Source organism: Alligator mississippiensis, chromosome 1 (assembly GCF_030867095.1).
Source record: "Alligator mississippiensis isolate rAllMis1 chromosome 1, rAllMis1, whole genome shotgun sequence".
NCBI classification, from domain to species: domain Eukaryota; kingdom Metazoa; phylum Chordata; order Crocodylia; family Alligatoridae; genus Alligator; species Alligator mississippiensis.
In genome coordinates, this window is record NC_081824.1 from 85,435,741 (window position 1) to 85,461,388 (window position 25,648).

At 45.0% G+C, this 25,648-nt stretch overlaps 1 protein-coding gene across 7 annotated transcripts in view; it reads right to left on the bottom strand.

The window, feature by feature from the left end:
* The window catches only part of USP45 (ubiquitin specific peptidase 45), a 137,030-nt gene that overhangs the window by 99,036 nt on the left and 12,346 nt on the right, over positions 1 to 25,648 (bottom strand). For 6 of the 7 annotated variants that reach the window (XM_059732274.1, XM_059732270.1, XM_059732249.1 and 3 more), the window contains exons 2-5: positions 22,410 to 22,519; positions 21,240 to 21,409; positions 11,793 to 11,896; positions 8,271 to 8,371 (exon numbers count right to left, since the gene is read on the bottom strand). In XM_059732274.1, the coding sequence (XP_059588257.1) occupies positions 8,271 to 8,371; positions 11,793 to 11,896; positions 21,240 to 21,409; positions 22,410 to 22,509 (475 nt within the window). In that variant the 5' untranslated portion in view covers positions 22,510 to 22,519. The remainder of the gene's footprint in view (positions 1 to 8,270; positions 8,372 to 11,792; positions 11,897 to 21,239; positions 21,410 to 22,409; positions 22,520 to 25,648) is intronic. The other variant, XM_059732264.1, reaches the window with a different exon arrangement.

The window sequence follows — 25,648 nt, forward strand, 5'->3', positions numbered from 1 at the left end:
TCATTCTTTGGCTTCCTGTCGTACCCCATCTCCTCTGCTTTCTTCCCCGATCTTCCCCCCCTCCTCTCTCCCCGTCACCGGCTTCCCTGGTGTGCCTTGCCGCCTCTGCCTTCTTCCCGATCTCACCGGTACCTCTTGTAGCGTCCCCCCATCTCCTGGCTTGCCTCCACCGCCTCCAGCAGCTCCTCACTTTCTTCCCCCAGCACCCATGGCTCTCCCGCAGCCTCTCCCAGCACCCACAGCTTCCCTGACCCGGTTCCTGGCTCCCCAACCCGGTTCCTCCGCAGCCTCTCCCCAGCACTCGCAGCTTCCCTGGTTCCCCTGCAGGCTTTCCTGGCACCTGCAGCTTCCCTGACCCAGTTCCTGGCTCCCCAGCAGCCTCTCCCAGGACACGTAGCTTTCTCCCGAGCACCCACAGCTTCCCTGACCCGGTTCCTGGCTCCCCAGCTCCCCCGCAGTCTCTCCACTCCAGCTCTAGCCCTGGCTTCTGTGTCGGCTTCCCCCAGCATTGCTCCTCTGCTCTGCAGCCTTTTGGTTTTTCCTTTTTTCAATTACTCCAATTAACCTCGAGTTACCCTGAGCCCCAGTGACCTCAAGTAACCTCAGGGGCCACAGTAACCTCAAGTAACCCCAACCCCAAGTGACCCTGAGTAAACCTGGGTACATTGACCCCGAGTAACTCTGGGGCACAGTGAACTCAAATGACCCCAGCCCTAAGTGACCTCGAGTAACCCCAGGGCGACTTGACCTCGAGTAACCCTAGCACCAAGTTACCCAAACGCTCCCTAGTGTTAACATACAGCCATGAAAGTGCATGTTTGTGTATGTATGTATAGTTTTGTATGAACCCATAGAGTGTTTGTGTAGTTTGTGTGTGTGTATATAATTTTGTATCATGCCCTCCTGTCTAAAAGCGCAATATTGAGATCCCTAGTGTTGATCTGGCGTATGTCAAGTCAACAATTGAAGTTAGTCAGATTGTTCACATGTTCAAAGATAGACTTGTGCATAAATACTTGTAAGGTGCAGCTTATTTTTGCACACACAATGCAATCATAACCAGCTTCACATCTTTACACTTCATTCACTTTAATACCTGCATCTCAGACAACAACAACAAAACTTGATTTTCAGAACTCTGAATTAAGTAAGTAGTGTAAGAGTGATGTAGCCATGCTGGTCCAAAAATTATGGCCAGGTACAGACATTACACATATACCAGTGTAAGTGACTAGAAACTGGTCTAAACCTGTAACAGAACAGAAGTTCAGGGCACATTTGGTTTAAAAACAGCAGAACGCAATCTAAGATAGACCGGGATGGATGAAGTATCAGACTTAATTGGTTTAGGTTACACTGGTCTATCAAACATCTCTACCAGATTCCCTCTACTCAGAATAGGTCTGTGTCCTCCGGGATCCCAGAATGCTTTGTGGGCTCCCTGTTAACCCCCTTCGCAGAGCAGTATGCTGGAACACGGCTCATTCCAGCATAGTGCCTAGCTAGCCGCACACCCAGGGTCTCTCAGAAGTGCCCACACAGCCTGTCTGCATAGCTGCAGCTCCAGGAGCAGGCAGGAGGTGGGGGGAACCAACAAGGCTTCCCTCACGGTCCACACAGCCCCAGCTCTGGCCAGCACATAGTCCACAACAGGCAGGTAGGGCAGGAGGCTTCCCTCATGGTCTGCACAGCCCTGGCTCCAGCCAGCATGCAGCCCAGAGCAGGTGGGGCAGGGGGTGGGAGCAGAGGGAGTTAACACAGAAGCATCTAAGTTCCTGGGCTGTGCCCCTACACCCCATCACGAAGCATCCCCTGATATACAGACACACCAGACACTGAGCCCCGTAGAGCTCCCACACTCTGGCACAGGCCCAGCCTTAGCTCCCAAACCCACCAAGGGAACCCCATGACCCGTCAAAATTATAGGAGAAAATACACAAAATATCTGTAAAATATTCTCTACCGTTAATTTAACTGTGTTCATGCCTAAGTTCTTATCTAAAGCACATGATGTTTAGTAATGCAGTGAAAATGAATGAAAAATAAAGATAACTGCTTCATAATGAATAAGCTCTGGGAGAGATGGGGGGCAGGACCCATGGGGCACGTGGCTGGAGCAGGTGAGGGGAGACTGAGTGCCCAGACCACCCAACTGGCTGCCAGCATGGGCAGGTATACCCCCAACTCCTTGTCCTGTTACTGCAGACCCACCCCTATGCACAGTCCAAGGTTTGCAGGAAAGAGCCAGACTGAGTGCCCTTCATCTTAAGCTGCATGTGCCTCCATGTCCTGGTCTGCTTGCCATGGCATCCTGCCACCTGTGTCCAAGCACAGAAACCCAGGAGCTGCAGTACATCTTTCCTGTCACCCTAAGCAACTCTCACTGGAGGCTGCAGGTCATCACGCACGCCCATGTGGACATGATATGGCAGCAGGTCACAACAGCATGCCCCTTCATGACCCTGACCCAGCACCTGACTATTCTGCGTAGGTCCATCTACGACACACTGTTCCCACCAAGTGTCCTGGGCTGGGCCACTGACTTTTACATGACTGATGAAGACGAGGCCACCCAGGACACCATGGACACTGGGATGCTCCTGCACCCTCTGCAGACCATTGAGCGCCAGTTCTGGGCCTGCATCACCAGCACCAACTGATAAGCACAGATCATCCTGGGCACCTGGGACAACAAAGCATGGGTCCAAACCTTCCACACAAGCAGAGCTACCTTCATGGACATCATTGCCTAGATGGCCCACCACACTGCTTGCCAGGGTATCAACATGTGACCATCCCTCACTCCAGAGAAGCAGATGGCCATTGTCATCATGAAGCTGGCCACCTCCAGCAGTTACCACTACCTCACCAACCAGTTTAGCATGGATAAGACCATGGCCAGAGTGGCTATCTGGGAAGTGTGCCTGGTCATCCAGGATGTCCTAGCCAACCATTTCCTCTGCCTCGCCAACTCACAGGAGGTGGTCACCGACTTCTACCTCATGGACTTCTCCAACTGCATGGGGGCCATGGATGGCACTCACACCCTCATCCTCTGCCCAGCCCAGGCCACCCAGGCGTTTACCAACCACAAGGGCTACATCTCTGTTGTCCTGCAGGGTGTCATCAACCACCAGGGCCTCTTCACCCACATCTTTGTCGGCTGGTTAGGCAGTGCCCATGATACCTGTGTCCAGAGCTGACCTGAGCAGGGTGCAGGGCCTGAGGCAAATCAGCTTGCATTGGGCCCTGCCCCCACCCTGATCCTGTGTGCCCTGCATGTGAAGAAGCCGCTGCCGGGGAGTAGTGAGCAGCCGGACATGAAGCCGGTGGCAGTGACAGAGTCACCACGGCCACTCTTCCTAGCTCTGTGGAGCCCTGCAAAGCGCAGGGCCCGGGGAGGTCACCCAGATTCCCCCCTCCCACCCCCTAAGGGACAGCCCTACCTGTGTCTTCTGCAACTCCCCGCTGATGGAGAGGAAGTGCTATGTGTCACAACCCAGTTAATCAGTGCCCATGCCACTAGCAAGAGATACCATTCAGACCATCCTCATTTTGCACACAGTAGTCAACTAAGGGTTAAAAGAAATCCTTGCCAGAAACTCCTGAAACAAAATCCTGGCGGAGAGCTGTATATAATTTATGCCCACGTCACAAACAAGAAACGAAACTTAAGACTGGTCAGGGTGAAAGGGGATATCCCTGCCATAAATCCCTAGCGAAAACTGCTGTATAATTGGAGATTCAGACACAAACCAGATGACGTGGCTTAAATCAATTGGTCACTGTGTAAACAAAACCAGCTTGCACTTCCGCTCTAATCGGAGAACTCTGAACACATGCACCGGAGTAACTTAGCGGTCTGATCAACCACTAATCACTCCCCATCATCGCGGTCCCGACATACCCTAACCCTCCTGCAGGCTCGTCCGGTTGTTCACGGTATCTCGTCACACGGTCGATTGTAACCTGAGACACACACTCGAATGTAAACAATGCAAGCCTTCTGCCTGCATCGCACATCACTATCTGGGCGACGTAAGTAAACAACCTCCTGCAACCAACACGCGTCTGTGCCTGGTTAATTCCACTCCATCCATTAATTACTTGCCTGTCGGGGCGAAAGTTTTACTGCTCCGGTGGGGGGGGTCAAAAAGCAGCTGCTGGCGCTGTTCTGATCTCTGACACTACGCTCCTGGAATCCCCATTTCATCATCCATGACATCATCATTCCCACCCCCCTCCCCATTGTCAGGAACCTGACTTATCCCTCGTGCCCTGGCTGCTGAAGTCTTATGGGGGGGCAGCTGGATGGACAGAAGGAACACTTTAACTACTGCCTAAGCTAGTGCCACATGACAGTGGAATGTGCTCAGAGTCGACATAACTCATTGTCGCTGCGTGTGTCCTCCACAACATCTGAGAGACCTGGGGGGCGGGGGGGGAGGGCAAGTGGGAGGTCTTCCATGAAGCCTTGGATGAGGAGACAAAGTGCACAGTCTGGGCATGGCAGCTGAGGCATACATAGCACAGATAGGGAACAGGGTAAGCACCCTGCTGATGCTGGGGGTGCCAGCCTCCAACAGTGGCAGGCAGTCTAGATCTGCAAAGCCCTGGCCAACTATCTCCTCACCCTTAAAAACTGGGAGCCCTCCCCAGATGAGTAGGGCTGGACAGATTTGAAGGCTTGTGCCCTAGCACCAAGCCATGGGTTCCCTGCCCCAGACTCCTTTGACCCTGTGTCCTGGGCAGTGCTGCCCAAAAGCCAGGCTGCTTGGCCTCCCTTCCCCTGCTCAACTCTCCCCAGGGGCACACACTGGAGTGCAGGGTGCACGAGGAAGCAATGTGTTTCAGGTTAAAATGTAGCAGATGCTAAACTTTTCTTGTGTTCAATAAAGAAAACCTGTTGAATGTTGCCCATGGCAGAACTTGGTCCCTCTTCCCAATTAACACAAACCAGCAAATCTTTGGAGGGGGAGGTCTGAAAAAAGTGTGAAAGAACCTGGAAGGGGCGGTTGGGATGATTATCAGAGGGTCACTTACAGCTGTACCCCCCAACACTGCAGCGGGAAAAACAGTGGCAGGCGGTAAGTGATGTGGAGGCAGGCAGTGGGGGAGGAAGGCGGTAGGGTGAGGCAAGCAACCTAACCCCTGACACTTGCCCCTTGACACCTTGCCCCCCACCCAGCTTGTACCTGTGGGCCACTGCTCCCCTCCATAGGGCCTGCCCCCCCACCCCACCCCACCGCATACTGTATGGCTCTGGCCCTGCTCCACCTTGAGACACAGAGCACATACTTGCTCTGGCCCCAGCTTGACCACACAGCAGTTGCTGCTGCTTTAGAGAGGGACCCCAGGCTGGAGCTGCTGCCAATGCTGCTATTACTGTTGCTACTGGGCCAGGATAGGGACAGAGCAACCACTTGTGGTGGAGGGCAGGGGGCAGAGGCAATGCTGTGGGGAGGGCAGATGGGTGAATAAAGGCAACGGAGGGGCAGGCAGCAGCTGCAGCTCCAACCCTTACTCCAACCCAAAAATGAAAGAGTTGATATACATTTTAAAAATATACCTCCATTTTTCAGCTAAAATTATTCACTAATTCACCCCAAATTCTTAAATACTTTTATCCCCCCAATTTCCATTTTTCAGTAAACTTAGCATGCACTGAAAAAACTTCAGCTAGCTCTACTATGAATTTCTGGCCCTTTAAAAAGGTATAATTGGGACTACCTTAAGCTAACAAACATCAACATTTTGAAAGTCAAATGGGGATTTTGGTTGTTCCGTTTATGGTCTCTCAAAGGAAACCAACTGAAGAGAAAGTAAATAGGAATTTATTATTCACTCTCTCTGTCCATACAAGAGCTAGGGGGTCACAAAATGAAACTAGTAGACAGTGAGTTTAAAACTAACAAAAGGAAGTCCTTTTTCACACTGTGTGTAATTAAAGTGTGGAACTCATTGCCACCAGGTGTTGTGGAAACTCACAGTTTAACCAGATTTTAAAAAAAGGATTAGACAAATTCTTGGAAGAAAGATGCATCAGTACTGAGCATGAGAGTTAGGGGCACAGCCTCCGAATTCAGAACTACCTGGACCTTAAATGCTGGAGGCTACAAGTGGGAGAGGAACTGTGGAAAGAATTCTGGTCATATACTGTCCACTTTCCCTTTCAGCTGCTCTGGCACTGTGTGACACAGGCCTTTTGATGTGCCGTTCCAGAACACGGGCCAAAGCATACCAAGTAGAGCTATAAGTCCTTCTCGATGAGGGGGGCTGCTAAGGGCACATCACTGATCTCTTGGGAAAAATACAAAACAAAAAAGGGACAGGAGTGAAAGCCAAAAGTTCAAAATGAGTGCACCAAGGGGGCACAGTGAGCAGAGTAGACCGGCAAGTGCCCACTGGCCCTTGAATGAATCCATGGAGTCAGTGGGCACTGCCCAGTAAAACTCTGCCCAAATGCATTAATGGACCAGGAATAGGAAAACAGACCCACAGTCCCTAGGGGTCTCCCCACTGTGTGATACCGGATATCAGGCCGGGTGAACCTATAGCCTGACCTAGATAATGGCAGATGTTATTCATGTTCTTAACTGTCAGAAAGTACAGACCACCCATACTCTCAAACCTCCACATTTCTCAAAAGTATTTCAAATTGAGAACATGATATCTGTGGCATCCAGAATCACCAATCATTCCTGAAATTCTTAGCCAAAATTGGTAAAACAAGCATTTCTGAAACAAACTGAATTAATTTCCATTAAATTATTTGAAATAAATATTACAGTATTAAAATAAAAATATGTAATCAAAATACCACAGCAGTTCACAAGGTCAGTGGTTCTCAACTTTTTTAGACTCCAGACACCCCTTCATAGGCCAGGAATTGCTCACTTGACTCGTGCCCCACTAGGAAAATGCCAGCTCCTGGTTTCCACTCATTTTTTGACTACAGAAAAATAGTAGAGCAGTTCTTCTGTTGCAAAGAAATCAGAAAGACCACAATAGTTCATAAAGTTTTTAATACTATGGATTCCTCCTTGAAATCTCTGGGGTTATCCTATGAATCATGTTTGCATGTCTGCTAAAGATAAGATTGTTTGGCATTCTGGAAAAATCACTGCACTAGGACAAAAGAAACTGAAAATGAAAGTATAAATAATAGTGGGATGGAATACTCTATTTTCTTTCTTCCACATCAGAGAAATGCAAAAAGTAAAATCATGATGAAGGTTTACATTCTAAAAATGTAATAACTAGGGTGCAATTTGTAATTGAGGTAAAATTTGTTTTCTAAAAGCATGGATTTTTGCTGTCTAAAACCATAAGTTTCAAACCTAAGACCATCACAGGTTTCTAGCTGAAAAGCATGTAGTAATCATTAAAACTAACAGCATTTAGGGTGCATAGTGGGGAGCATATAGTTGCTCTTCATTAAGAGTACAAAATTTCAATCCTATCTCTAACCACCTTATACAGCTATTCTCTGCTGGAAATGCACAATGAAATGCATTTATGTGTCCTCCCCACCCCACCAACAAAGTCATACTTCTATGAAATCGAATACAGCCCCAACACATTGAAATGCTGCAGCCAAGCCTTGTGTTAGTCCTTGCATTATTCATCTCTGTTTTCAAAAGGGACTAGTGAAAGCCAATTATCCTATTATCTCCATTATATAGGTACAATGAGGAAGAGACATTAACTACTTTCTTATGTCCCAACCCTGGTAACTGTTAGCAAAAGTAAGCATCATCTCAGATAAGTTCACATGAGTCAATGGACCAAAAGCACTATATACAAACAAATAGTAACAGGTATTTAAAGACATGATTATATAAATATAATTTAAAATAAAATATATGTAACAACACAAATTAAAGTTGATTTGCATTACAAAAACTCAACCAATTAGTGATGAATTTCAATAAGATAGTCAATTTACCAAGTACTTTCATCTATCCTCCCTCAGTACGAAAGTAAAATTGTCTTCATCACAAACTAACATATAGACTTCTAAAGGTGGAATTTTAGGGAATTCCCTCCAGTGCCCAAAGTATTTTTTTTCAAAAGCAGTAACATTTCTAGAAGCAAAATAGTGTGTTTAGAAACAACTGAGAGACTTTTTTTTGTGCAAGACCACCAGCTGTGTTATACAACATTCTTTGTTTGCCACCTTCATTAATATGAACCAGAATTTAAAAATGTTCTTTCTAGAGCACAGCAGCAATTACAGCTATTTCTACATAAAGATTGTTATAACTTACTAGGTTCAGTCCTGGAAACATGCTTTTGAAGAAAGTCAACTATCTGAGCCAAAACCTTCTTGTTGCAATGGGTAGACAGCTCTTCATCACATTCATAACACCTAAACAAACAAGCAAAGGAAACAGATTAGAATCAGGAAATGTGAGTTCATTTCCCAGATCTAACAAACTTGAGCAAACCGTTCAATCTTAGCATTTCAGTTCCCTAGCTGTAAGGAGATACCAAAAAGCAAAAGTGCAGTATATACCAATGAGTATTAACTTCTCTTCTCTCACTGTCTGATATCTTGTCTAGTTAGGCTCTAGTCCTGAGGTCACACCTGGGCAATTTTACTACATAAATAGAACCAATCAAAATCAATGGACCTGCTCACACGCAGAATTATATACATTGTAAATACACTGATGCCAAAAATTATGAGCTCTGAGGCACGGAGTTCTCTTTCATATTTTCAGAATGTGCTGGATGTGGATTCAAGTATTTGCAACCCTCATGCTGGGATAGAAAAGTTACTCTCCCACTGTCCCAGTTGCCTCTTAATACCATACTTCGCAACTTTTGCTTATCACCAGTGACCTAGAAAGAATTACTTTTCCTCTTTCATGAATACTTTTTTGACTTCTAGAGTTTTATTCCACTGCCCCGTAATTACTGGGTGCTGGCCAGAGCCAGTAAACTGGGGGCTTTGACTGGGTTGACCAGTTTCCCTGAAAATACTTAGAAACCTCAGAGGTTCCTGGCTAGAGGATCTTACTTTTTTGCTCATGGCCACATCAATCACCAAACCTGGGGTCGAGAAGGAATTTTTCTCTCTGGTGAGCATGCGTGTGTGTATACATGGGCACGCATAGCTGAAATGGGACACAGGTTGCAGTCATATTAGTGTACAGCCAAAAGAAATCAAAACTTGTGGCAGAGATTATATCTTTTGATAAAACAACTAGATATTTGCAAAAAAAAATTCTTTATTTGCAAGCTTTCGGGCACACACACCCTTCCTCAGGCATAGGAGAATGAAAGATTGTAAAATTTCTCCTAGGTGGAAATGAGAATTAGTACTTCACAGGAGAGGTGAAGATGTTATAAGATCTCCTGGTCGGAATAGTTCATACCTACTGTATGCAGACACTGTTTTACATGCTTTCATCCATTTCCATTTTGTCTATTTTCTGCCCCAACAAAACAAAGCAAACCTCCCCTCCCCCCACCCCTTAAATAGTATTTTCAATGTTACTTTCCTTTATCATTGTAAATGACTCATGTCAAATCTTATTACTGCTAGTTTCATACTTAAATTGGGGAAAAGGGAAAAACTACTTGATTATTGTTAAAGGTTATATTCACATATCTTATGTCAGAGGTTCTCATGCCTTTTCATTTATGTGCATTACAGTCTGGTAGCAAAACTGTCTCATGGACTTATTTCACCTTTATCTTAATTGTCACAACAAAACATTTAATAGATAACCAAAGCAATTACTAACATAGAAAATGTAAATTCTGGTAGAAATCTATGTATTTATTTACTTGCTGCTTTGAATTGAATTTAGAAGCTAGAAGCAAAAAAGAAAACAAACACTATGGCCAAGACCAGTCAGTTCTGCAGAGCTGTGTCTAAGCCAGAGGTCAGTAATCTCCAGCGTGCAAGCTGGATCTGACCCACAAAGAGGTCTGAGCCAGAATGAAGGATTGGTGGCATGGAGCCGCTTCTCTCCACTGTGCAGCCTGCTGCTCTGCAGCATCTGCGCCCTTACTGCAGGGCGGTTGGGTATCTGTGGCCAAGGCGAGTGCAGGCAGCTGGCTGCTGATGGGCAAGGGAGCTGAGGGGCAGAGACTTTCAACCCATAGCCATGGCCAGCAAAAGGCTGCCAACCCCTAATCTAAGTGGTTGGTATCCTTTCTTGTGGCAATATGGGGGACATTACAAAACTATATTCTGTGTGCAAGTCAAAGTAATAAGTAACCACTCCAGAAACATCCCCAAATGTTCTAACCAATCTAATACAGCAAATTAATCAAATTTAGTGTGATGCCACTTATAATGAAGTGTGAGTAGAGAACAAAATCTCTATTAGTAGAAATGATTTAATGTAACTGGCCTGTTGTCTTTCCTGCCTTTCATAAAAAAGACTAACACATTTTCTTCTAGAACAGGGCTGTCCAACTGGCAGACTCAAGCTGTGTGGCCCTGAAGGGTTAGTATGCAGCCCACAAGCTCCCACCTGTCCACCACTTCCCCCTGCTTCCCGTCGCTTCTACCCTAGTGGCTGGGAGGGAGCTGGAGTGTCCAAGCTGCATAGATGGCAAAGACAGGAGCCCAGCTGCCCCCACTGCAGGTACATGTTGCATGCAGCTGGGAGAGGGAGTGCTGTGTGTACAGAGGCAGGAGCTGGGCTGTCTGTGCTGCACAGTAGGGGAGAGTTGGGTGGAGCGCCTGCCTGCCTGTGTGGCATGAAGACCCCAGGTGTGCAGCCCTCGTAGCATGCAGCCCCCAACTACCCAGAACTTGGAAAGCCCTGTTTTAGAACAGGGGTAGCCAACCTACAGCATGGGTGCTCCAAATGACACAGGTGGCCTTTATCTGTGGCATGTGGCAGATTGGAGGGAGGACTGGCAACACAGTGGTAGACAGGGTGGGAATCAGAAAGCAAAGCAGCAAGTTGGACAGGGAACACAGAGAAGGAAGAAGAAGGAAGGGAGCAGGGTAGGGAGCATAGGGCTGGGAACAGAAAACAGAACAACTTGAGGAGGAGAAGGGGATTGTAGCGGCACTTGGGGAGGCTACAGGGCTAATTTGTGATGCGCATGCCAGAAAGGTGGCCTTGGTGTTTCAGAAGAAGGCATGCAATGTATTTTTCCACCAGAAAAAAAGCCATATCCAGAAGGGCTAACTAATGGCATGAAACTGGCAAGAAAAAGCTGCAATGTCCTCACTAGAAAAAGCATAAAGGGAAAAAAACTATTAGTAAAATACTCCAGTTTAAATAGTTGTATAGAGTTACATTTATTACCTCTCTTTGATTCAGCACTTAGCTATAATCTGACAGTATTATCAGGATCTTCCAGATTTACAGGCTGGTCTCATAAACACACATTAATGGAACACAGTTACATGTACTCCATGCTGAAGAAATGTGCAGGTTGCAGAAGAATGCTGTACAGTGAAAAGAGGTCCATTTTTGGTATGAAATGAAAAGAAGGAAGGAGGAAGAAAGAAAAGTAAGGTAGATCTCATTCACATGAACCAAAGAGACTGGAAATGAGTTTACTTTGTTTTTGACTGATCTCAGGATTCTAAGGAACACTGTATGGTTCTGAGGACTAAAGGAGGTACAAGAAAGAACTTCTAATCTTCAAAGATCCTCCTTTTTCTTCATACAGAATGATATGACATGTTCATCATAGCTATCTGTGCAATTTCTTCTCAGAAACAGCACTTTATTTAAGCTGAAATGTTTATTTAATAGATAAATATATATCATTCAGAATTACATATACAAACACCCCCTACACCATCTTACCATATGATCCATGTGCTGAGATTTACCACAATGCAATGAGGCTCTGTGTGTGATGTCTGAAAGTGTTTCAGAGAATGCTGGCCTTCCGAGTTTTGACTGCAGCCCTGAAAATGGGAGCATGAAAAAAATATTATATCTCATTTATAAATTTGTTTTTCAAGAAAAGTACAGCTATTTCTTCAAAGCAAAGTTCTTTTGAATTCACTTACTGACATCTGCATAGGAAAACAGTTTGCACTAAAGATCAGATCCATAATGGGACACAAAGGGTTGACAAAGCTCAGCAATGTCATGCTAAACTTTTAGGCACCTAGGGAGAAGTAGTTAGCTATATTAGTGTGAAGTCAGGTAGAAGGTAGAGTAGCACTTTAGACTAATGAATTCAGAGAGGCATAAGCTTGTGTAAGGAACAACTTACAGATGCTATGATGAAGAAAGCACCTGACAAAGTAAGTTGTCACTTATGAAAACTTATGACTTGCTAAATTAGTCTGTAACAGTGGTGCTCTTACTTTTTGCTTGGCAGGCCAGAGGGGCAGTGCCCAGTCCATCCATGGGCTGGATCTGACTGGTGATCCTGATCCAGTGCCTGAGGGGAGCACAGAGAGGCCCCATCCTGTGTCCAGAGGAAGCTGGGGGGCAGCCCAGCCCAGATCCAGTCACATGGTGGGAAGAAAGCATGGCCCAGCTCTGATCCAGTGAGAGGAAGGGAACATAGCCTGGCTCCTATCTGCCGTTCAGGGCTTGAAAATTTGGCAGTGGGTGAGAGTGGTGGCATTAATTGCCACTGCTTTCCTGGTGTCAAATTTCCCAATCCCGTGAGGCAGATGCCACGACTCCACAAGCTACATTTAGCCCGGGGGCTGGAGGTTGATCGCCCCTAGTCTATAAGATGCCGCTCTGCCCTGCCTTCTTTTAGGCACCTAGTTTTTGGTGTGGAATTCACAAACCCACGTTAAGTATCCAAATTTTCTATCAATGAATGGAGACCCAGGTACTACAATGCTTGGGAAAAAAAAATTAAAAACAACCAACACACCTAGTCTAGTGAGCAGGAAACTCCAAAAAATGGGTTGATCAGAAATCTTACCTGCCATGGACTTGGGGGCCTACCTGCAGCCCTGAACATGAAACTAGAGTGCATGACCTGGAACCCTCTTTTAGTCATAGGAACCTAAATTATGTCTTTATGTATGAACAACTGGATCACACTTTTCTTTCAAAGCAGGGCTGCCAATGAGGAGAAGGAGGAGAAGTCCAATCTATTCATTAGAGTGCTTGTCTAGGAAGTTGGAGACCTAGATTCTATGTACTCCTCAGCCTAATCAGATTCAAAGAAAGCTACCAGCTTCTAGGAGAATGCTAGAGATCTGGATGAGATGTTGGCATTTTCCTCAGCATCCTCCTGTTGAAGCTGTGAAACTGGATAGAAAGAATGCAAAAACAAATGGGGGAGAGAGACAGAGTGCATACAAGAGAGTATAAAAGGAAGAGAAAGAGCATGTGCAAGAAGTTACATGACTCTCTAAGCCTGAGGACAGTTCCCTGAAAAGAGGGTCATGGGTTCCAATCTTGCTCCCAGGTCTGGAGCATCTTGAATCTGTCACTGAATAAAATAGTAAACGCTGTTAGGAACAAGACCCAGGACATAGTTCTCCCCTGCCACCAGGGGCTGCCATCATCACTAGCCTAGAGTCATGCTCTAAGAATTGTGGAATGCTTGCTGGCTTCTGTTCTGGCCCCATGAATCTTAAATTCTCCTTTTCACAATGGTCCAGCTTCATTGGGAAGGCTGTAGACTGTCTCCACTCACCCTAATCCATTTCTTAGTGGTTAGGGCATTATCCTGAAAGGTGAGAGCTGTATGTTTGAACCCCCTCAAGCTAAGGAGGGCTTTGAAAGTGGGTCTCCGACTTCCAGAGAAATGTTCTAGCCATTAAGTTACCATATAACATTTGGATACTACAACCACTGGCCATATTTTTTAATGAAACAGTTATGACTGCTGTGTTTTGTGATGAACTCAATGCTGTTGTATTAAACACACTCCAAACACACCTACTTGATCTGACCCCTTAGTGACTTAGTCCCAGTGATGCCCACTCCATGAATCCCAAACAGATTTTGGTGCAAGACAGATACCTAGACGTCCTGCTCAGCTAAGTTTCTGGATGCATACAGTAGAATAACTTTAGGTACCCACGTAACTCTACTGACCCAAATGGGGGCCTACAGACTCTCTGGTGCCTACACAGGTAGATGGGGGGTTTGCAGATCTCACTCAGAATTAGGGGTCCATATTCTATATTATTATTATTTAGGCTCACATCCTGCCCTAACCAGAAAGGCTCAAAGTAGCCTATATTCTTTCAATTGCCATATTTACTCAGATACAAGACAAGGTTTTTCCCTACAATCAGCATTGGGGGAAAAAGCCTCTTGTCTTACATTCACATAAAAGAAAACCATATTAATGATACTGTCTATGTTTAAACTGCTGCTAAAAGCAGCTTGTGCTCTGCAATAGAAAGCAAGCATGAAGTTGATTAAATACAGCTAACACTGACCACGACTACAAAGTACAAACTGATGGGAGCCTACTGTAAGGATAAGTTAGTACAACTGATCTGAATAAAATATATGGTAGTGCCCATTAAGTGCAGTTTCCATCAGTGCCAACTCTTGTTCAAGTCATGGTAAGCCATAACATTGAATACCAACTTCCTCTACTCCCATAGCTGAGCTGCGCCTTTCATTTCCATTTCCAATTATTCCTATTTCTTCATCAGCCTTAAATGTATAGCATATGTCACCAAACAGGGTCCCAAACCATTCACCCATAATCCATCTGTTGCCCCTTCTCTAAGACTGTGGCATATGATTAGTATGGCCTGGCCCTCCATGAAATGGAACCAGATCAGGTGGCTCTGCACCTCATTTACATATACATTTTTGGAGGATCCCAGGACTCATGACAAGAACACCCAGCTCTAGTCATGAGAGGGGAGCACACAGATCCTTTGTGGGGGGTTATCTGTAGTATATACACACACACATACTGTGCAATGCTGAGCTGTGGAGTCACCATGGTTTGAAATTCTGTTGACTATGCTGATGTATGATGCTTCAATTATCAGGTTAAACAGTTGTGTTGTATCATGTCCAACACAGTCCTAACTCAGACATTAACTTTTCCCCTTAACTTGGACCTGAGTGGAACTCAATGCACAGAGGTCTGCACTAGCACATCCTGATGCAGAATCAAAGTCTTAATGTATCAAAAGAGACTTGTACAATAGACAAGACAGTGAACCAGCAATCTTTCTGTGCCCTCTTGTCAGATGAGAAGAACAAGATTGAAGAAAGAAATAGCTGTGGAGTACATGCAGACAAGTGGTAGAATCCTGAGCCTGTTGAAATCAATGGAGTTGTTGCATTAATTTCCCTGGATCAGGATTTCACCCTGGGCCTAGAATATGCCCTTATCTTCTTTCGGACCAGGATGTGGGCATTTGTTGTATTTGACACCAAAACAGCAAGGGCATCTAGAGTCACTCCCCATTTCTCTTTACATTCTGACATCTTTTTCTTCTTAACTGAAGGATTAATTCAACATGATTTGTGAAAAGATTTTCTTGTAAAACTTTCCATAAAATAATAGTTATTTTTGTACATTTTTACTCCAAAAATCTCAAAAACACAACTTTGCCTCTGTCACCTTTCAGTCAAAGTAAGGAAACATGCTGAGAAAAAACAACATAGGAACATTATATTAATTAAAAACTATAACCTAGGGTGAGGCTGAACTATGAACTATGCTTAGTAAATCATTTTTACATGTATTTTTTCTTCTTAAAGTCAGAAAGAAAACTTTACCTTAAATATCCATAACTGAGAACTGCTATTTAGGGTTTTTATGACCAAACAGTATATTTATAAGAAGAGATGAATGCCTTTTTTAATATATTTAAACAGTTGAGTTGTCTATTGAGCAAAAAGGAAATACCTAATTACAAAGGAACCTGTTACACACTGCACTGTGAGCTGCTCAAATGCTGATTGGTATTAGCACTAGCTGAAGTTTGGAGCAGTCGCACTTTAAGATTAAAAACCTGCTCTGACTGTCCCCCACATACACGGCTGTGACTTGCCACTAAAGGGCTGGTGGCCAGGGGCCTGATGAAGAGTACAGCTGTGAATCGCCACTACAGGACTGGTAAGCCAGGACATCCCTTCTCTAGGTGGGGGGGGGGGGGGGTGAGAAATGGGTCGGAGGGGTCAGAAACATGAAGCTGGTAGGTGGAGAGTGAATGAAATGGGGTGGGTAATGAAATGGGAGGTGGAAAGGAAATGGGGGTAGGGGAAGGGAGGTAAAATCAAAGAAATCAGCCAGTGAAGGTTACAATAAAAAGAAGTAAAAAAAGGATTTAAAAAGAAAGAGTAAGTAAATTAAAGAAGGTCTCATGTTTTAATACACTGGGATTTAGAATTGGGGTATGGGGATGCTGGTTGTGCTTCCTGGGGTGGCTTGGAGGGGGGGAAGGTGAAGGGAGGCATATTTTGGGGAGCTACTGCCTCTGTCCCAGAAAGGAAGCCTCAGCTCATGGCAACCCAATATGGCCTCCTCCCTTGTTTTCCCCCACCACTTCTCAGAGACCCCCACTCCTAGATCTGTCTGTTCCTTGCAACCTGGATAGCTGCCATGTGCTCTGCACAGGGTTGCGCTCCTGGGGATAGGAAGGTCACACCCCTGGAGGAGGGAGGAGAAGTTGGCTTGGTGCCAGAACCACTCCCCTAGGCCACAGAGTTCATGAAATCATAGAAAGTTACAGCTGGAAGGGACCTCAGGAGATCATCTAGTCCAACTCCCTGCTCAAGGCAGGACCAGCCCCAACTAGACCATCTCAGCCAAGGCTTTGTCTAGCCAGGCTTTGAAAACCTCCAAGGATGGAGCTTCCACCACCTCTGGGTAACCTGTTCCAATGTTCTACTACTCTCCTAGTGAGAAAAGTCTTCCTAATATCTAACCTAAACTTCCCTTGCTGCATCTTGAGACTGTTGTTCCTGGTTCTGTCATTGGCCAAGACTGAGAACAGTCTAACTCCATCCTCTTTTGAGCCTTCACATAGTTGAAGGCTGCTATTAAATCCCACCTCAGTCTTCTCTTCTCTAGACTAAACAAGCCCAGTTCCCTCAGTCTTTCCTCGTAAGTCATGTCCCCCAACCCCTTCACAATTTTTGCTGCCCTCTGCCGGATGCTTTACAATTTGTTCACATCCTTTCTGTAGTGGGGGACCCAAAACTGGACACAGTACTCTAGATATGGCATCACCAGTGCTGAACAGAGGGGAATAATCACTTCCCTTGACCTACTGGCAACACACCTACCAATACAGCCCAGCATACTATTAGCTTTCTTGGCAGCAAGTGCACACTGCTGGCTCATATTCATCTTATTGTCCACTGTAATTCCCAGGTCCTTTTCTGCAGTTCAGTGGGTGAAAAGTTAGTCCTCAAAGGTGGATGGGGGGAGGGAACACTGCATCCTGAGATATTCAAGGACTAACCTGGACAGCTCATCTGTGGAGTCTGGCCACACCGTAACGCAGGGGTGAGCAAAATATGGCCTACAGGAGGGACTTTGTCTGACCCGCAGCGGGTCTCTCAGTCCCGCCTAGCCCAGGCACCATCTGGCCTGTGGTGCATCCCGCCACCCCCTGGGCATACAGCAGGCTGGGGCGGCTCTGCAGCTGGACTGCCTTTCTAGGCAGCCTAGGCTGCAGCAGCTTCTTCCAACTGCCACTGCTGCTGGCCCCAGCCCCATGGTATTGTTGGACTTGCACCAATAATACCATGCTCTGACCCCAGCCGTCCCTGCACCTGCTCTGGACTTGCCTGCCCCTGTTGAGCAGCAGCAGAGGCAGCTGGCAGAAGTTGCTGCCTGGCACAGAGGAAATGCAGCCCGTCCCCTTCACTGCTGTCAGGCTCTTCTTGCTGAAGCTACCCGGAGCCCATGCCTGAGCTACCCTGCAGTTCCTCTGCACTGCCACCGCTGCCCTGATGTATGGCCTGGAGGTGATGGTAACAGTGGTGAAAAGGAGCTACAGGGCAGTCCAGGCATGGGCTCTGGGCAGCTTCAGCAAGAAGGGCCCAGCAGCAGTGAGGGGGAGGGGCCGCTTTTCCCCCATGCTGGGCAGCAGCTCAGTGTGGGTAGGTGATCTGGAACAGGCACAAGGCGGGAGGGGGTGGGGCTGTGCATGTGGGTTCCGGCTGGTTCACTCCGGCCAGAGTGAGTCCAGAGCTGGCACGGTGCAGGTCTGGGTTGAAGCTGGGGCTGTGCAGTGTTGGCGGTGGTGGGGAGGAGCCACAGAGCGTGTAGGCTCCAAGCTGTTGTGGGGAGAGCAGTGGTGCCCAGTCAATGGCAGCTCCTCAGAACTGCCTGTGTAGCCTGCAGACCCAAATAATAGCCCAGCCTTGGCTTAATGAAACATAAGCTGGGTAACATGGTTCAGAGATAAACCTACCCTGAACTATGATGCACAAGTAGAGCATCATAGTGGCAATGATTATGCCACCTTGGAGTGGCATAACTTTAAGCTGCCTAAAGTGTACTTAAAACTAGTTTCAGGTGTTAGTGTGTGGACAATCCAGGGGTTAAGAGCACCAGGAGCTGCCTAAAATTATTGTATAACTCTAGAACTCAATTCTGAATCTAAAGAAAGAATTTATTTACCAGCGACTGGTATATAAAAAGTACCTTGTTGGTACAAAAAAGTAAAACCATCATGGGAAGCATCTGTGCTATTCACAAAGCCCAGAGCTCATTGCCGAGCTTTGACTTCAGAAGGCATGTGGACTTCTCTTGGCCCCCAGAATGTTCCATGAAAAGTTATGCACAGCTGCTCAGCCCCACATGTATCCCCCATGCCTTCTATTTCTCCAGAATCAGCCTCACTTTTCAGAGTCTAAGCTACAAAGGTAGAAAAATATGTTTGTGTACTGACAAGTTACTCAGGGAAGAGTACAGGTGAACAACTTCAACATTGTCAGTACAGATTCCCACTTGTGGGGAAAGCGTTGCAGCATCAAAGATTAACTGAGCAGACATGTGAGTTGTTCTCTGAACTGCAACATCAAATTGGCTCCGTGATCAGACCCAGAGGGTGGTGGCTGACGGAAGTCAATTGTCATGGTGCCCTGTGACCAGTGGGGTTCCTCAAGGCTCCGTCCTTGCGCCTATATTGTTCAATATCTTCCTTAATGATGTGGACACTGGAGTCAGAACCGGACTGGCTAAGTTCACCAATGATACCAAACTCTGGAGTAAAGCATCCACACCTGAGGACAGGAGGGCGATCCAGGCTGACCTAGACAGGCTCAGCAAATGGGCGGATGAGAACCTGATGGTGTTTAACACTGAAAAATACAAGGTTCTCCACCCTGGGAGGAAAAACCTGCAGTATCCTTATAAGTTCGGCAGTGCTAGACTAGCGCTACGGATGAAAGGGACTTGGGGGTCATGACTGACCACAAGATAAACATGAGCCTTCAATGTGATGCTGCAGCTAGTAAAGTGAGCAAAACGCTGGCTTATATCCATAGATGCTACTCAAGCAAATCCCAGGATGGCATTCTCCCATTGTACTAGGCCTTGGTGAAAGCGCAGATGGAGTACTGCATCCAGTTTTGGGCTCCACAATTCAAAAAGGATGTGGAAAAGCTTGAGAGAGTCCAGAGAAGAGCCAGCACATGATCACAGGTCAGGAAAACAGACCTTACGATGACAGGCTGAGAGCTATGGGACTCTTCAGCCTGGAAAAGCACAGGCTCAGGGGCAATCTGATGGCCACCTATAAGTTTATCAGGGGTGTTCACCAGGATCTGGGGGAATGTTTGTTCACCAGAGCCCCCCAAAAGACAACAAGGTCGAATGGTTATAAATTCCTGCAAGACCGTTTCAGGCTGCACATAAGGAAGAATTTCTTTACTGTCCGAGCCCCCAAGGTCTGGAATAGCCTGCCATCGCAGGTGGTTTAAGCACCTTCTCTGAACGCCTTCGAGAGAAAATTGGATGTTTATCTTGCTGGGATCCTGTGACCTTAGCTGACTACCTTCCCCTGGTGCAGGGGGCTGGACTTGATGATCTTCTGAGGTCCCTTTCAGCCCTAATGTCTATGAAAACTATGAAAATTTGTGGCCAGATCAAGTGCATATGTTTGATTAAATGTAGACATGCCCCCTGCTCACAATTCTACATATTCTAACTATAAGAATTAATGAAGATAAGTCATGGAGTCCACTACTAATAGTTTTCTTCTCTAAGAAATGGAATCGATTTACATAAATGTTAGGAAGAAATCAGTTCTCCTCATCCTGGTGATGTAATTTATGAGAGGTCTAAGAGAACTGTGGAATGCCTTACTAAAAATAATGGCTGGGCAGCTGTTGGCAAAAGCTAAGTATGCAACCTCCCTCCAAGCTACCTGGCTGTTTCAAAATAAGTTTTCATGCACTTTACAAGCAAGGGACAGGGTTCAGAACTTGTTCTAAGTCTGCTTCAACAGTTGTAAGGACTTTCTCCACAAGCAAGGGAGAGAGGCAAGGCAAACATTATGATGGTTTATTCATTTATCAGGAAAGCCAGTTCATGATATTGAAGCTTCCAACCAGGAGATCTTTACTATTATTGTTATTATTAGGAGTGGAAGAAGAAAGAAAAACTATGGCAAAGCTACCTCCCAATTCGTACAAAATAAACTCTCTCTATTATGGGGAGTGGAGGGGGAAGGTAGAGAAAAAAAAATCAGCAAATTAAAGGTCGGGGATCAGAAGTTCTGAACCGTTGCTCCAACATTTGGAAGGAATAGAGCAGGGGCAGACAATTATTTTGGGCAGAGGGCTGCTTACTGAGTTTCAGCAAGCCATTGATGCTGCATGACAGGCAGCTCAGGGCAGATTAATATTAATTTTCTAAATGTTTTAGGGGCCCCACAGGCTGGATAGAATGGCCTGGCGGGCCGCATCCAGCCCCGAGGCCGCATTTTGCCCACCCCTGGAATAGAGCATACACTGGAAGGTGAGGTGGCAGGTAGTCCTCCTTTAAAGTTCTGCACGGAAAGTTTCCATAGATCAAGGATAAATCCTCACAGCCTCCAAAAGCCAGAACTGTCCAAAGCATTTTAAATTCTAATACAGAGGGGATCTTCAGTGACAATACTAAGAGAAAAACAAGGCATCATAAAATCAAGAATTCTTGACCCCAGTTCCATAAAGGAATTTAAAGACAAAAATCCCCCAAAACACATGGATCCCCAATTAAAGGCTTAATATATTTATTTCCACTAAAGCCAATAAAGCTCTGTGCAGAATAAGGATTTGCACTAGCGTACCTTCTCATGTGATAAAGATCTGCATCTTGCTGTAAATTTACAATGCAGGTTTGCTTACCTGAGAACCACATTTGAGGCACAGCCATATATCAGAAGGCATTACTAGTTCTCTGTCGCTTATTCGTCTTTCCTTCAAACATTCTGAACATATTGACCAAACATTCTGAGCTACTGCCCGCTTTACAAGATGTACATCCACTGCTTGACTTACATGTTGGCAGGTTAAGCCTACAAAATAAGAGATAAAAGTGCATAGCCATGCTATTAAAAGCAATATTTATTTATTTACTTACTTACTTTAAAAGGCCAGTTTCTGACATCTAAGTATATTGGCAAGGTTTCAAGGGCTTTAAAAGCACAATATTCATACTTTATACACTCTTTTCTGTGGATCAGTGATCACTGTAAAATGATGCATTGTAAAATGCATTTACTCAGAAACTATACCAAGCATCTAGATACACCTTGAATGCTTTCAGAAGCTGCACTCAGAGATCCCTGCTCAGCTCAAAAGCTGAATACAAATATTACTCTGCAGGCAGGCAGGCAGGCAGGCAACTATTAGAACTGACTGATAAAAAAAACCTGCTTCCTGCCATCAACATTAAAAAAAAATGCTAGTTACCAGCAAGCTAATATATTTTATAGTTACATAAACTATGCCTTACAAACTATGGTATTTTTGAAGGGTAAGATAAATTAGATCCAAAAAATGGCATCTATTTGTACATGCTTCTCAAGGATGTTATTGTTCCCTCTAACAATTAGCCACTCTCCCAACTAATAAAGACCCCAAAATTAAGAATGTAACACCACCATAAAATGATACATCTAAGAACAAATATATTTAGCAACCATGTCAAGACTGTTAACATTACCTAAAATTTAGTTTTGTTGACGTCAACAGCAGCATGCCCAACCTCTCCTACCTTAAAGAAGGCCTCATAGTCTAATTCACTGCACCTCTACCTTTACAACAAGTATTTCCTTTAACCATAAATACAGCCTCATGTTCATTAGTATTTGCACCAATTTACCAAGCACAGTACAATGACAACTCAGCAAGCCAGGGATATTTGTTTGTAACCATCTCTGTTACTAAATCTGACCAACACTTCACTGTTTCCACATGCATCTCCTGCTTTGCTGACTAATCAAAAGCATATGGACATTATTTTCTATCCTTTGGTTTGATGGTCAAATATTACACAAATATTGCATAATTTACCTGCAATGTCATCTGAAGAGTCTTCATCCTGTGGCTTATTAGGCCTTTTGTTTCTCTTGGTTTTCTCAGGGTTAGCCCTTGATGGATCTTTCACCCGCATCTGTTAATTACTGGGAAAGGAGAGGAAAATAAATATTATTTTATCTCCTTTATATTTCAAACAATGTTAAGGTCTGAACTCTGAAAGCATAGGGGTAGCAAGTCAAGTACTCACATTCAATAATTCACAGATTATATATAGTGTTTATTATATTTTTGCTTAGCTTTCAACTAGCTGCAGCTCCTTTGCACTGAGAAATATGAACATCTCAGAAATGTACACACTCAGAAATGATTTGATAAATTGGAAATAAATGTAATGTGTAGCCACACAGTCAGCAATCCCATAATTGTTTAAGAAAAAAAGATCAAGCTGCTATGGAGTACTCACAGTTCGTTAGCACCACTTCTGCCTGTCTTTTCCATAGCCCCCCTCCCTTCTTCCCCCGCTCCAGTGCTGTCTTCAGGATGAGGGGGGGAAAGGGAAGGGACCTCCATCTAGGGTTTGCCCAGCCTGCACTACAGTGGCAGGACGGGTTGATTGGAGGGGAGATCTACCCAGCTTGCGCACAGGGCAGAATAGAAATTAAGGAAGGTGCTCTGCTTTGAAGCACCTTCATTTGAACCCTCATTAAATAAGGGTTAATTTGTCCCACAACTAGACACTTTTAAAGCGTTCTGCATCTGTGCACTTCTGTCAGGACACAGCTGTAGAGGGCTTTCAAGGGACTGATTGCACAACAAATCACTTCTGTCAGCGCCCTTTCACATACTTGCAGCACTAATTCCTTATCTTTAAATCAGGATATTAATTAATGAATTTCAGATAAAAATTCATCATAGAAGTTCACCACATAAATATCTTGCATTTCTTCAGACTGCTCTTTCAACATAGGTTATGATCTGTATCTGACATGATGAATTTTCCATGAAGCAACAGTGACAGGAACTACTACCCCTTCAGCTGAAATCTCTGAACTAATTTCTATTTAGAAAAATCTGATTTACAGCAGTGGTGGCACAGTTTCCTTAGTACTCATCCTAGGAACAGGTCACTAATGCAGATGCAGACCTTATAAAACCATTTGAAACACACACACGCCCCCCTAAAACATATAGATATTCTCACTCGTGCAGTAGACACATTTCTAAAGCTTTGAAAGCTAAGCCCAGTTTCAGGAAAATAAAACCAGTTACAACCTCCTGCAGTTGAGCTATACCTGGTTAAAGACCTAGCTACCTTAAAACATACCATACTTACTTGAATATAAAATGACCTGAATATAAGATGAGCCCTCAATAATTAATTCCATTTATGGAAAATTCATAAATTTGTTATAATTCTCGTGTGTGTGTCTGTGTGTGTGTTTTTCCAGGCTCTCAGTGCCCTGGGTCAGTGCCAGAGTCAGAGCCACAGCAGCTGCCTGTTACCCCCTCTGCTTCATATGCAAATAGGAGATGGGCTTTTTTTCCCCTAATTGGAGGGGAAAAAAACTTGCCTTATATTCAAGTAAATGTGGTAATATACAGGATCACAGGAAAGCAGAGATAGAAGGGATCTCACAAGGTCATCTAGTCCAGCCTCCTGCTCTAGACCAGTGCATCCCTTATTAAATAATCCCAGCCAAGTGTCTGTCTAACCTGCTTTTGAAAGTTGCCAAGCATGCATATTCCTGGTTAGCCTGTTCCAATGCTTGACCACCCTCATAGTCAGAAAGCTCTTCCTTAATCTCCTGCCTAAATTTCCCATGCTATAGCTTGAGGCTGTTCCTCCTAATCATGTCTACTATGCTCACAGAGAAAAGTCCATCTCTATCCCCTCTATAATCACCCTTCAGGTATTTAAAGACTGTTATCAAATCCCTCCTCAATCTTCTTTTCTCCAGACTAAATAATCCTAATTCTTTCAGCCTTTTCCCTTTGACTCCCAGGCCCTTGATCATTGTTGTTACTCAGCACTGGACTCTTTCCAAACTGTCCACATCCTTCTTGAAGTGTGAGGCACAAAACTGGACACAGAACTACAGGTGAGCCTCGCCAATGCTGAACAGAGTAAAAGAATCACTTCCCCTGATTTGTAAGCGACACTCCTGTAATTACAACTCAGGATGCTGTTGGCCATTTTTGTAACAAGAGCACATGATAGGCTCATATTCAGCTTATGGTCCACCATAACCCTTAGGTCCTTCTCTGCAATACTACAACCTAGCCAGTCATTCCCCAGCCCAAGCACAGCACTTATCTCATCTGACTGACTATGGACCATTTCTCCAATAGAGGTCATTCTAGATCCTAGCCCTATTCTTGAGAGTGTCTGCAATTCCACACAGCTTGGTGCCATCCAAAAATTTGCTACGCTTACATTCAATCCCATCATTCAAATCATTAATGAAGATTTTAAACAACATCAGACCCAGAACAGACCCCGGGGAACCCCACTTTATACCTCCTCCGAACTACACATTGAGTCATTGAGGGCTAGTTGCTGAGTATGATGACCCAACTAGTTATGTATCCACCTTAAAGTACTAATCTATACTTCCTGAGCCTTGTTAATGAGAACCTTGTGGAAGACAGTGCCATACCCTGACTTTAGCAAGGCTTTCATCACATCCACTGCTCTCCCTCTCATCCACGGAGCTGTCACTTTATCATAGAAGGAAATCAGTTTGGTTAGGCATGCATGACTTGCTCTTGGTGAATCCATGCTGGCTGTTCCTGATTATATTGTTCTCTTATAGGTGCTCCACAATGGATTCCTTGAGGACCTGCTCCACAATCTTTCCAGGTACTGAGATCAGGCTGACTGATCTATAATTCTTTGGATCCTACTTTTTCTCTTTCTTAAAGATGGGCACTATATTTGCCTTTTTCCTGTCATCTGCGGCATCACCAAACCTCCATGGGTTCTCAAAGAGGATAGCCAATGGTTCCAAAATTACCTTAGGCAATCTCCTATGTCCACTGATTAGCTTTTTGTTTCATTCCTACTTTGGAATATACTGCTATTGATCTTAATGACAAAAATATTCCCTTTCCTTTCTTACCTCCATTGGCAAAGAATGGAATAGTAGACATTATTGATAGGGACCTACCTAACTCACACCAAGAGAAACCAATTTTCATGGGTTGGTCACAGCCTGAAGAGCTGATTTCACGGTTATTCTGTGGTGGCCCCAGCCCTTGGTGCTGATTGGTAG